A 13,475-nucleotide genomic window follows, 5' to 3' on the forward strand; every position below is an offset into this window, starting at 1 on the left:
TGATTAGGATTGGATTCGTACACTCTGTATTCATGAGAAATCTCTTATTCCCTGTGATTCTAGCTGCTATGGAAAAATAATTAACGACAAACCAATTGAAAACATAAAGAGCATATATATCATAGGTTGGTATTGAAGGGCAACAATCTGAGAGACTAGACTGGCTAATGATTCGGAAAGCTCATTAATGTAAAGAGTAGACAACTTCATTAGACTTCGAAGATAGTTGTTTTTTTATATTCCCATTTGAACTAATGAAACATCTTGGTAACATAGAAATTAAACCACCCTGAACAGAGAGGGCATAAAGAAAGCTTCATTATTTCAACAACAATAAAGCAACGCACTCGAACCAAGTTGATGATATACATTATCATACACCCTTTCGCGGACAAAATCAATCCGTAAGAATTAGCTGCTTCTAGAATAGAGGTCAATGCTACCTAATTGCAGCCGCGAGGTTGATTGAACATCTCGAACTGTCAAAAATCTGAACCTGCAACGTAACTCTAATTTAATGGAGAGCCGGAAAACATTGGTACATGTTCTAACGCATTTGAGTGTGCACATATTTACCTGAAAACATTTGATAGGAAACCCTGACATGAGATCTTAAATGTTTTACGCTGGAAACGACTGTCAAATATCTGAGAAGTTTGTTTATCCAATAGATGCCAGCTTGATTCCCCATCATTGCTTCCTTCAACTACCCTGTAAATTAAATTTATAAATGCTCAACAAGATCAATGCTTCACAGGATTTCTGAATACAAGTATATAAGTACTTCACAATACGTGTGCATGCAGGGAAAAAATTCAATAACTACATTCAGGACATTCCATTATTGTCATTGAAGAGGATGCCTGAATGAAAAGGAGCCAAAGTCCTTGTTGCATAAGGCCATAAACACATGCCACATGCCACTTAATCAAAGAAAAATGTAGCAGATTGAAAACTCAAAGATCTGTAGTTAATCATACATATCGTACCAATCCATCGGATCCCTTTCTGGTGCATCATTGGCTGACATTATCTCATATGCCACAAGTTCATGCATCAGGTTGTCTGATACTTTATACTTGATCCAACAACCTAAAAGCCATAAATACAAATTCACAAAATGAACTTGCTAATAGTAAAGTGTTTAAATCACACTAATGTACAAAAGAGAACCCTTTTCATTACCTCGTGCGCCATTTGGTTCTTCCCACTTAGATGTGCGTAACCCATCAAATGCTGACGTTGCCTGAAATTTTCAGCAGAGATTATGGAGAAATTTTTAAATGAAACAGTAAAAAGATGAACCATACAGACCAAATAAAACTCACAATTCCAAAAGGAATTTCTTCTCCACTTGCAAGGACTGAACCAGAATGTATTCTGTTTAGCTTCAGAAGTGGCAAGCAAAGAGAATCTTCAACAAAGTAATCACAAATGTTAAGATTATTGATTGTGTCATCCAAAGCATCCAAAGCAACAGGCAGTGCCAAAGAGGTTTTGACAGCATTTCCAGGTAAAGAAATGTCAAACCTCCCATCAGCATCTGCCTTACCACTCATCGAAAGAGCATTAAGTAACTCAGTGAAAGAGGGCAGCAACTGATGAACAAGAGATTGGCTGACTGAATCGATTGTGGCCCTCCTTGTTTTAAAAGGGGATTTCTTAAGATCCACAAGAATTCCTTTAAGAGTCTCGAGTACTTCAACCGCCCTTGACTTGGGATATTTTTCCTTAACAAACTGGGAAAGAATCGGAAGAAATGCATTGTGAATTTCGGTCACATGCTTGTCAACACATGCACGAACTGGACAAGAAGAACCACTCAAGGAGCAACTCTCATCAGAACCACATTCTAATCTTGACTTCCGCCATTCCTTGTCCCCACTTCGTCTCCCTGGTAATGAGGTAGAGGCATTGTCTGTAGAATGTAAACTGCTTTCAAGTTCTTGCCTCTCCTTCTCATCACGGTCTTCAAGTACAGAAAGCACTTGAGAGGTAAACCCTCTTCTGCAGTCTTTTGTTACATTAGCAAGCACGGCTGACAGTGCAGGCTCTGTAATGATGTTACGTCGAGAAATAACCTGAAAAATAAAAAGAACTCTTCCTCATCAATGGCTCAACAAAGTTCATAAAGTAGTTCTATTTATGAAAATCTAGGCAATTAATTAAATCCAGTACCACTTTTTGTGATTACCTCATGCCACTTCCTCGTATATCGTTTGGTTACATCACAAACACCATCTTTAGCGATGCCAATTACGTAATTTAATTTCTTGTTCCACCTGCAGAAAATGCTTGAAGTTATATTTATGGACAAATCAAGGTAAAATAATTTATCTCATATCAAGAAACTGGATCAACAGGGAAATCTAGAAAAATGATTAAACTAGCAAGACCAAAGGTACCCGCTTTCATATAACAGTGGTTTGTCATACACTCCTTCACAAGGATCGAGATGCATCCATCTGAACAACAAAGGTGTCAAAAGAAGATTGAATCCATATTATTGGCTTTCCAGGACTCCTAAGTTAAAAGCACTAGTTTGTAAATGGAAGTTACCTTCCTAAAGATTGTGAGAAGCACTCTGTCCAAACATGATCTGTGAAATCCAAGATCTGAAAAAGAAAGAAAAAAGTTAAAAGAAATCTATCAGCAGGCACTGTGGGTCCAAGTAAGCCTCGTCAGTATAAGGAAAAAAAGGACACAACTGAACTACTTTATCTACTTTCATTCAAAAATGAATAATTAGACAAGATAATCATTCCAATGTTGGAACTCAACTCATTAGATGTGATAATACAAGATGGATTAAATATATTCATATTGCTTTAAGCATGTCCATTGGTGAATATTAAGAAAGTCAGATGGCACAGATATTAGAATTGAAAATGACTAACCAGGCGGGATTCATATCCAAAAGCTCGGCAATAAAGCGTAAAGCAATTGGCCCATTCCCCACAACGCCCCCTTCTTGTTTCCACAAGCTGCATGTTTGGGAAAAAATTAAATTAAATTGAGGGAGACATAAAATATCAAATAAGCTTCTTAATGAGGTCAAGATGCATAAATACCTTTAATGGATCATTGTAGCGCGGGAAACGAGACCCTATAGGGCAAAAATTGCATCTGGGGTTGAAGACCAAAAATATAATAAGTAATGTCATGCTAATTAAATATTCTGAATCTAGAGATGTATACATCAGCACATAGATACAAAACTAAGAAACAGGGTTAGGGAAAGATAATAATAAAAAAGTAACATCTATGGTTAAAATTTGTGATTGAAATAGTTTGCTAATGGTTCGTGCCATGAAGCTCTCACCTAAAAATGCTAGTCACATAAAGAAAGTACAACAGTAAAGAAAAATCCTTTAAATTGAAAACTATAGCTGCAAATGCTGCCATAGCTTTGACAGTCGGAGAGTCCAAGTTCATGGTGGACGAGCCTATTTGACTCCAGCTATGTTTATTCTTAAACCAGATGAACAAAGACTACCAAGAATATTTTACCACAATGAAAGATTAGATATACAGTAGGGAAACCAATAAAGCAAAAAAAAAAACAAGATAACATAAAATCATAAAGGGGTAAAAATACCATAGACCAGACCAGACTATAGTTACAAAATTTGGGGTTGGGGAATGGCCAAACATCAATAGCGTACCGATAGATCTCAACTCGAGAAGCTCCATATCGAATTTCTGAAGGAAGTGCATCAGCCATTCCATGAAATACGGTTTCTTTGCCGCAACCATCACAGGGAGGAGCATTAACCCACCTGCAATATTGATACAGAGCACATTACACAAATTCAGCTGGTCAGCTACGCATGATGAAAGTGAATGGTAAAAAAACAGCAAAGCAACAGGAGACCACCTGAAAGATTGTTTGAACCAGAAAAGCAGCTGCAGCAGGAAAGCATGGTCTTGTTCATTTTTTGATGGAGTTGAATTCCCCTCCTAAAACACGTTTATCAGATTTGCTTATCACCAAGACATCTTTGCAGAGGACAATCATTAATATATGGCCAAAAACCAGTTCAGTCCAAAAAATGAAAACAATGACATGCGTAAAACATTTATTTTCTGAGAGAGACTAATGCTCTCACCTTGGCCAAACTGACCAATGCTTTCTCCTCGAGCTCTTCTATAGGGACTGTTTTCCGAGCAGCCTCCTGGCGTTGCAGGTCCTCATACTAAAGCAACAACAGGCCAAAACCCATTAAAAACATCAGTCTGTGAAAAGGCTTAAACTAATCTTGCACAATTTGTTAGAGGAATTTGAGAAATACAAAACTACAAACTATTATGTGTTTTTCTTCTTTGGTATTAACTAGTACTATTAGTCAAAAGCTAAGCTCTTTGCTTTTCCGTTTCCTTGAAACCAAACAGATTAAGGAAAACGAAAGAACATTACCATGAGAACTTGACTGACATAAGGGCCTAGTCTCCCCTCAAACTTTCCGTTATCTTCAGGGACAGCGTACTGCTGAAACAAAAGCGCCTCCTCCTCTGCCTAATTTATTATTATTTATTTCAAAATAGAAAAAAAAAAAAATTTAATGAAACAAAATTTCCTTGGAAGGTTTCAAATGCAGAAGACTTGTGAAGAAACCTGCAACATTCTGGCCAATTCCTCATCGGATTTCAGCAATTCATCGTTTTCAGCAGTTGATTTTTCTTGTTGCTCCTCATTGATCGAAACCAGTCGGAGCTTCTCAGAGATGGCAACGAGGTCGGAATCATCCGAAAGGACACGATTTTCATCGACTCCAATTAACTTTACGGAAAGAAAAACAATCCAATTTAATCAACTTGCGACACACGTAGTTTTACAAATAGCAAAACCTATGCACATACATTCAGACGCAGAGATATATATAATTATATACGTATATATATCTATATAGCAAGAGATATATGTAGAAATTGGTGAACCTTTTGCTCGTCTGGAGGAATGGAGGTGAGAGAGAAGATCTGGATTTTGAAAACCTGCAATGAATGGCATGTTAGGGAGAGAAACTGAGTTTTGGAGAGAGAGGGAGGGAGGAAATGACACAGAGAGAGTGAGAGAGATACTTCGAGGCCATCTCCGGTGTCATAATCAACGCCGTAAGTGGAGTCATTGTGGTGAACCTGAAAGCTGCGAGCCACCATTTTCTGTTTCGCGACTCTGATGATGATCTCTGCAACTGCAAAGCCCCAAAAGTAAAGTGTAGAGGTCTTTCTTCTCCCACCATTTGTTTTGTTCGGTAACTTTCTTCCAAAGAATCAATACTGACGTGTCGTTTGCGGCATGCCATGTATGTTGCTTTATTTTTATTTTTTTAACGGTTGTTTTTCATAAGACTTTTTTTTAAAAAAAAAAATTAACAAATAGTTCATGAGATTTGTGAAATTATCATCTTTCGTTCCTAATGTTTTTTTGAGACACTAATGGTCTTTAAGGTTAGCATCCACATATCAAAATAGTCCTTACCGTTATCTTCCGCAGGTTAGCATCCACACATCAAAATGGTCATTACTGTTATCTTCCGTCAAATTTATTATTAAATTGATAATATGGCACATATGTGGAGCCTATACATTCAATGATATAGAGCCATGTGGCTTTAAATATAATAGAATATATTTTAGACTCATCTCTCTCATTCAATTTGAATATAGCATGAAAGATATTTAAAAATATATAAAAAGATTTAAGTTGCTTTTAAATTTTTTTAATGAATTTTAAGTTTTTAAAATATATTATATTATACTTAAAATTACGTGGTTATATGCCATTGGATGTGTGGGCTCCACACATGTGCCGCGCTGGCAATTTAACAGAAAATTTGACGGAAACTAACTGCATAGACCATTTTGATGTGTTGAGGGTAACTTTAAGGATCATTAGTGTAGCCAAAAAAGGTTAAGGACGAAAGGTAATAATTTCATAAACCTCTAGGACTATTTGTGATAAAAAGCAAAGCCTCTTAGGTTTCAGTTTGTTTTCACAAAACCACTTTCCGTTGATTCTTTGTCAAAAAATTGATGATTTCATTGAAAAAAAAAATATTTATGCAAATGGAAAAATTAACCTCAATGAAGTATATGCAATCTAATCTCAAATGCCAACTTTGTCATTTGGAGAGTTTTTCTTTGGTATAAAATTATAAATCTTTGGACGAAAAATCAATGAAAAGAAGTTTTGTAAAAATAATTTAAAACCTTAGGGAGTGTTCGTGTAATTTCTAAAACCTATATGAAAATGCAGAAAAATTGAAGAAATATTAGTGTAAATAACTCATATTATAAACCCACCAATTATCAGAGGGTTGCAAGTTATAGGTGGGCATGATTCTCAGGATTTATGGGGTAGCCTCCTGCAGGCCGAAGCCCCGGTCGTAGGTCCGATGAGGCCATACATTTAACATGGGCCAGCCTTCACAATTAACATGGGAATTACAGATAAATACAAAATTTAATATAGGCCAATAGGAGCTTTTCTACGTTAAGGAAAGGATGTGTTTATTTTAAGGGAAATGCACACATCCTTACTAGGGTAGTAGGGTTACTCCATTCCATATATATGGTTGACATAAAGAAAAGGGCTAGGTATGGGTTGCGCATTAATCCATGATTGGAAATGAAGATGTGAGGATGGGGACGATGAAAATGAACATGACAGTGGCATTGCATATATCAAGTCAAAGTGGACCAAAACATTATTAATGAAATCGAAAAGGATTTCGATGAAAATGACTAACGATAATAAGGAAGTCTACATGTATATATTAATGAGATTGAAAAGGATGCTAACCAGAACAAATAATATTTGGTTCTATTTTCTGTGGTCGGTCTTCTTCCAGCTGAATTAGTTTACACATTTTAGGTTGCACAATGGTCGTTGTGGTCATTAATTTCATACAGAAAAACACAACATCACATATTCACACGCCACCTTCTTCTTTTTTGTTTTGACCTTCTTTAATTCAATGACATATTTGCATTCTGAACTTCCCAACTCATTTAAACCCTAATGGAAGAAAAGTACAGCCCTTCAATAATGAACTGAACAACTATTTCGTTCCGTCTTTAATGTTCACAACCGACCTAACCTAACCCAAGAACATCTCTCTTTCTCTCTGTCTCTCTGCACATATATATACATTTCTATATATCAAACATCGCTACGTCTTCTTACAAAACTAGAGAGCATAAACTATAATCTTCTCTTCTGTGTACTGTTTACATCTCTCTCTCTCTCTCTCTCTCTATCTCTGCGATAATGTCGACGACCCAGCAGAGCCGGGTGGTGGTACACTCAAAGCTAACGGCAGTTTCGAGCAGGCCAGTGAAGGCGGGCACTACCCACAATCTTACAGCGCTGGACCATGCAATGGGCCTCCACACCCTCCACGTAGTCTTCTACTACAAGCACAAGTTGTTCGGCTGTTTTGACTTGGACCCTTTGCGGCTCTCTCTCTCCGAGGCCCTCTCGCTGCACCCTCAGGTTGTGGGTCGGATGGCTCAGAAACCCGACGGCAATTGGGAGGTTAAGTGTAATGATGCGGGTGTTCGGGTCTTCATGGCCAGGGTGGCGACCACACTTGATGAGTGGCTCAGATCTGCTGATGGCTCCGAGGAGAGGCTTTTGACCGTCTGGGATGACATGCCTGATGATCCCAGTACTTGGTCACCCTATAGGATCCAGGTACTTTTTTATTATTTATTATTATTTATTAATATTTTCAATCCTGGTTCGTTGGTCCCGGTTAAGGTAAGGAGTCCTATGTACTGAAGTGATTTATTAAATTTTATATACATGTGCCAAACTTTCTACAAGGAGAAATATGTTTCTTATGTTTAAGATGGCGTATTTTCGTATTTCTCTATACAATACGAGTAATATGCTAAAAATAATTACTTAAGCGTTGGCGGCGTAGTTGTGAGTTATTGATACAACTAGCCACACACGTGTAGCACTATCACTAACACTTATACTTATACGAGGAGTGTATAAAATTATTTTTGAAATCCAAGCAAAGGATTTCTTGTGAGAATGTGAAGGTGAAAATGTCCTTTAAAAAAGGATTTATAAGGTGTTGGACTATTCCCCATTACCAATTGATTTTGAGGTGGAACGTCAACTTCCTTCGTTTCTAACCAAACAAGATCTCTAAAAACATTAATTGATTGTGTTGATGCATAAAAATGGTCAAGTACTTTTGGCCCAACTTAGAGATGTTGCATCACCTTCGGCCTCCTTGGGCTCTTCGGTAGATGAGTAGGATCTGCAAGACAAAAAGCTACGGTAAGACCTTGGGTACCGGTGTTGTACCGGCTAAAGACTCTCCGATGTTTAAGTTAACTTAAGGACAGAGTGAATAACAATTTGAACAGAGTAAAAGCTAAGTAGCTGAATTAAACAAATACTTTATTTGGGGGACTTGTGCCCCTATTTATAAATCTTGGAAGGTGTACATTTTGAGTGGAATTTTGATGTGAGATTGTTGATATTGCTTTAGAGACTGTCACGTGTCATTTGTCCAGCTTGATAAAATAGGCACCTTCTTTAAGCCGGATCGGCTGGCTGGTTGCCGAAGACTCACCACGCCGGTGGTCTGTACATGAGTAGGGTTGTCATAAGCTCACCCTACCAATGATCAATTAATGAGTCTTAATGTTTTGATTGGGATTTATAGGCCCTTTCGTAGGTCCCGTATTCCACGTATGGCGGAATAATTGGTCCTTCATATGTGGTATAAACAGATTGAAATTAATGAAATAAAGGTTCTGGCCATAATAATATTAATTTTTACCAAATATGTGAGTGTCACGCCCAATTAAATTGATTTGAAAAAACATGCCAGTTGGGTAGCTTTAAATTATTGCAGCGCCCTCCTGTGCGGGAAGGGTATGTAATTAAAATGAGACACAATTATTATTACTTTTGTTTTTTTGTTCTCTTTCTTGTTGGGGAATGGAGATCAGTTCTGAATTCTTGTATGCCCTTTGCTTATATAATATTGTACGCTCGATTTTATTGAAAACGAACATTATTATATGTGGCACCAAACTTGATTAAAAAAGCATTAACATATGAATCAATCCTGGTTTTGGAGATAAATGAATTTGAAGGAGGAGGTGCAGCCATTGGTGTAAGTTGCACTCACATGCATGCAGACCCAACTTGTGTCACCCTACTCGTCAAGGCGTGGGCCGAGACTCACCGCAAGCAAGCAATTGCTCACCCGCTTCTCGTCGGGGAGTCATCAGCCCTCGGAGGCAGACCCGTTGATCAAGACATAATAAAAACAAAATCAGCAGCGGCCTATTATGAAGCCAAGTCTGTGGCAGCAAAGACCCCTTTACCAGAAAAGAAAATGAGCACAGCCACTTTCAAATTCTCCAGTGCAATGATCAAGCAAGGCCTCTTACAAATCCACAAAACTTGCCCTGAAGCCAACCCTTTTGATTTGCTGGCTGCAGTGTTTTGGACAAGCATTGCGCGCTTAAAGCCCCAAAAGAGTGCCACCAAGCACTCCCTTTCAATTTGTACCGACTTTAGAAAGAAGCTGTGTTCTGGGTGGCACTATGGCAATGCCTTGCATTTTTCAATGCTTTCAGTGCCGGATGTGGAGGAAGCGGAAAACGCGAACGGGTTGGAGCATGTGGCAGGAGCGGTGCAGCGCCACGTGTGGAGTCAGAAGGAGGAGGAGTTTTGGTCTGGAGTGGACTGGTTTGGATCACAAAAGGGAGAGGAAGGTAAGTTTGGGGCAGCATTTAGGATGTATGGCCCTGAATTGACATGTGTTAGCATGGAGCACATGAATGAGAAGGAGCCAATGATGTATGCAGCCCTGTTTGACAAGGACAAGAAGCCAGCTCATGTGTCTTACCATGTGGGGAATGTGGAGGGTGAAGGGTTGATAATGGTGATGCCAGCTTCAGAAGGAGGGCTTGGAAGGATGGTTATGGTGACATTGCCAGAGGAGGAGCTGGCCCGGCTCTGTGAGGCACAACCTATTTTGAGCCTAAAACCAACAATGCTGCTAAGTGGGAAACAAGCTTGAATTTGTTGCTTTGAGTTTATCCATTTTAACTTCAAGACTTGGAAAAGCTTAAACCAATTACAGATCAAGTTACATTTCATTTGCTGCCTGAGTGTTACAAAATTAATTAATACTATATCATCCAAACAATGCTTCTAAGTGGGTGACAAACTTGAATTTGCTGCTGTGAGTTTATTTGTTTCAAATTCAAGACTTGGAAAACTTAAACCAATTACGGATCAAGTTACATTTCATTTGCTGCCTGAGTATTACAAAATTAATTAATACTGTAGCAGGCAATTAGTCCTTGTAAGCTCGATTGATCAGTCAGACTAATTTGGATTCCTTTGAGGAGTGTTGGCAAATTTCCATTGCACATGACTTGCGTGTTCGTAAGTTTTCTCACCAGCTACTTGGTCGAGAGGAACAGCATCAGAAATTTCTTTCAGGTCCTCTTCCCTGAGTTTCAGCGCTACGGAGCCAATGTTTGTATCCAGGTTTTTAATTTTTGTTGTCCCTATGGAAATTCACAGTAAATATAGTCTCAATGAACAATGTACGTAATGTATCGAAGGAATTATATATACTCACCAGGGATAGGAACAACATCATTTCCTCTGTGGAGAACCCATGAGAGGGCTAGTTGAGCAGGGGAGCATTCATGTTTCTTAGCAAGGCTTTCTACTCTATGGTAAATGTGTTTGTTCTTCTCCAAGTTCTCTCCCGTCATCCGAGGATGTGCGGCCTGATAATCACAAAAACGAAAACAACAAAAATGAAAAAAAAAAAAATCAACCAACAAACTCAGTCACTAGTATAAGATAAATAGCTTAATTAGCTCTGTTTTTAAATATGTACCGCATGAACTTTAGAGTCCAAATTTTCCAAAACTGCTTTGCCAGCAAAAAAACCACGGCCAAGAGGACTATATGGAACAATTCCAATCCCACGCTCCCTGCATATAAACAAGGATTTTTATTACAAAACGTCCCTGAGGTTCGTGATTTGCCAAGATTTGCACAAGCAAGCGTGTAAATATAACGTACCTGCAAAGTGGAACAATCTCTTCCTCAATATCACGAGTCCAAAGAGACCACTCCATTTGTATAGCTGTGATGGGATGAACTGCATGTGCCCTCCTTATTGTGTCTGGGCTTGCTTCAGATAATCCTATGTACTTTATCTTTCCTTCTTCCACCAGTTTCTTCAGCTCACCCATCTAAACTCCAAAGCAAATACAGAAATGAAAAATATCTAATCAGGGTTCTGGGATTGCCTTTAGCACAAAACTGCGTAGTTTTAGACTTCAATCAATCTGTTATGAACTTATGAAATTACACATTAAATTACATACAGTATCCTCTATAGGCACCGATTGATCCACCCGGTGCTGATAGTAGAGATCGATGTAGTCGACGCCAAGACGCTTCAAGCTAGACTCACAGCATACCCTGACATACTGAGGGTCACCCCTTACTACCAGACGAGGCGGTCCCAAGCTTACAACACCAAACTTTGTGGCTATCTGAACTTTTTCTCTTGGCAACTGCTTCAAGGCCTAAATGTTGATAAAATGTTTCTAATTAGTGGAGTTAGTCTAATTAAGTTACTTGATCAATATTGCACAAGTGGAATAATGATGGGGGCTTGGAGACGGAAGTATACCTTGCCAACAAGAATTTCACTGTAATGATCAGTTCCATATATATCAGATGTGTCAAAGAAGGTGATCCCTTTACTGAAGGCATCTTTTATTAGTGAGATTCCTTCCTTTTCAGCCTCAGGGGAGTTGATCCAGCTCAGCCCCATGCATCCAAACCCCAACTTTGATACCTGCAGACAGAGCAAGGAAATGAATTAGAAAGTCTATTGCAGAAGCAGAAGCAAGCCAAAATGCAACGACAAAATCATTTGAAAAACAGAATGATATTGTACCTCAAAACCTTGGGTTCCAATTTCAACTCTTGGAATCTGAATTCCCTGCCCCTCAGTCATTTTGTTATCTAAATAATTGCTTTCAATTGCTTCCTCTTAGATCAACAATCCCAGATGTAAACAGGATTTTTGATTGCTGAACTGAGAAATAGCAAAGTAAAGATGCAAAGTCTATGACCTGTTTATGGGATTTAAAGTTGGCCACACACACATCACCACTGATTATTACATATATATCTACCCACTAGTCTTACATTGACATCACTGACTGTCACTATGCCAATGGCAATGAGAATAATATCTAGTACAACTTTGACCCATTGGATTATTATGTCACTGGCCAATCAATTGACATCACTCATTATGTCACCATGTCACCATGCTATCTATTCTATTCGATTCTGATTTAACATTTCCTTCATTCATAGAGATCCTCTCCAAAAGAAAGGGAACCAACAAGGTCTTGAAAGATTGGTAAATTGTGATTAGTTCTGTTGCAGAAGCAATCATATGCAAAATACAAAGAAAATGAAAGAAGCTTTAGAAATGGATTATACCTCAAGTCCTTGATTTCCAAGTTTGACTCTTGGAATCTGTGTTCCCTTCCCTTTAGTCATACTAATCTTCTTTAATTTTCTCCAAAACCTTTGTTTCGATTGTTTCCTGTAATTTATATAAAACCTAAATGCAGATAGGTTAGTTCACCCTGCCTATTCTCCACAGCTCGAGTTTATTTAGCCTCTTCTCAAGCTCAACAGTATGAATTCAACAGCTGTTCTCTTATGCGGATTAATTGGTGCGAATAGCTTGCAGAAAATAAGCATCCACTACCATTAAAATGAACCGTCCGATGCTTCTTTCTATTTTCTTAAAAAGATTTATAATAAATAATAAGTACAACCAAAAGAAGAAAATAGACTTTCAGAAATCATAATTTCTTCATTAAACCTGCAATAAATTGCACGTCCCGAGGAATGGAGGTGAGAGAGAAGAGCTGGAATTTGAAAATCTGCAATGAATTGCAAGTTAGAGAGAGAAACTGAGTTTTAGAGAGAGAGGTGGAGGAAATGAAATGACAGAGAGAAAGAGGGAGAGAGATACTTCGAGGCCATCTTCGGTGTCATAGTCAACGCCGAAAGTAGAGTCATTATGGTGAACCTCAAAGCTGCCAGCCACCATTTTCTGTTTCGCGATTCCGATGATAATCTCTGCAACGGCAATACTGTTTAAATATTTAAATATATTTTAACGGTATAGCCGGGCGGCTATACTATTTAAATATTGAATATATTTTAAAGGTATAGCCGAGCGGCTATACTATTTGAACATTGGATATATTTAAAAGGTATAGCCGCCCGGCTATACTCTTAATAAATTTAATATATTTAAAATATATACTCTTTAATTATTCAAATATGTTCAAACAGTATCGTCACGAGGCTACACTATTTAATAAATTTAAATATCTTTAAACTGTATGGCCGCGCGGCTATACTCTTTAAT

The 13,475-nt window shown here is 38.2% G+C and overlaps 3 protein-coding genes across 4 annotated transcripts; 1 reads left to right on the forward strand and 2 right to left on the reverse strand.

Moving 5' to 3' along the window:
• Positions 1–187: 187 nt before the first annotated feature.
• On the reverse strand, positions 188–5,241 carry LOC117632416 (peptide-N(4)-(N-acetyl-beta-glucosaminyl)asparagine amidase). Its single transcript, XM_034365878.1, has 17 exons — positions 5,080–5,241; positions 4,939–4,992; positions 4,616–4,780; positions 4,418–4,516; positions 4,110–4,196; positions 3,878–3,960; positions 3,666–3,779; positions 3,072–3,126; positions 2,898–2,984; positions 2,560–2,615; positions 2,406–2,465; positions 2,195–2,282; positions 1,329–2,081; positions 1,186–1,246; positions 990–1,092; positions 577–711; positions 188–496 (listed from the first exon to the last, which is right to left on the reverse strand). Exons 1-17 carry the CDS (start codon positions 5,155–5,157, stop codon positions 412–414), a joined length of 2,163 nt encoding a protein of 720 aa, XP_034221769.1. The 5' UTR covers positions 5,158–5,241; the 3' UTR covers positions 188–411.
• Positions 5,242–7,102: 1,861 nt separating this feature from the next.
• LOC117632417 (protein ECERIFERUM 26-like) lies at positions 7,103–10,214 on the forward strand. Its single transcript, XM_034365879.1, has 2 exons — positions 7,103–7,696; positions 9,108–10,214. Exons 1-2 carry the CDS (start codon positions 7,271–7,273, stop codon positions 10,056–10,058), a joined length of 1,377 nt encoding a protein of 458 aa, XP_034221770.1. The 5' UTR covers positions 7,103–7,270; the 3' UTR covers positions 10,059–10,214.
• LOC117632418 (probable aldo-keto reductase 1) lies at positions 10,153–12,589 on the reverse strand. 2 transcript variants are annotated; one of them, XM_034365882.1, is made up of 7 exons: positions 12,530–12,589; positions 11,703–11,870; positions 11,392–11,595; positions 11,084–11,256; positions 10,896–10,992; positions 10,629–10,782; positions 10,153–10,554 (listed from the first exon to the last, which is right to left on the reverse strand). In XM_034365882.1, the coding sequence occupies exons 1-7, from the start codon at positions 12,587–12,589 to the stop codon at positions 10,370–10,372; spliced, it is 1,041 nt and encodes a 346-aa protein (XP_034221773.1). In that variant the 3' UTR covers positions 10,153–10,369. The 2 variants fall into 2 exon arrangements, with proteins under 2 accessions (XP_034221773.1, XP_034221772.1); XM_034365881.1 differs by lacking the exon at positions 12,530–12,589 and adding an exon at positions 11,973–12,163.
• Between the last annotated feature and the right edge of the window lie 886 nt (positions 12,590–13,475).

The sequence above is a fragment of the Prunus dulcis genome, chromosome 6, assembly GCF_902201215.1.
Source record: "Prunus dulcis chromosome 6, ALMONDv2, whole genome shotgun sequence".
In the NCBI taxonomy this organism is placed as follows: domain Eukaryota; kingdom Viridiplantae; phylum Streptophyta; class Magnoliopsida; order Rosales; family Rosaceae; genus Prunus; species Prunus dulcis.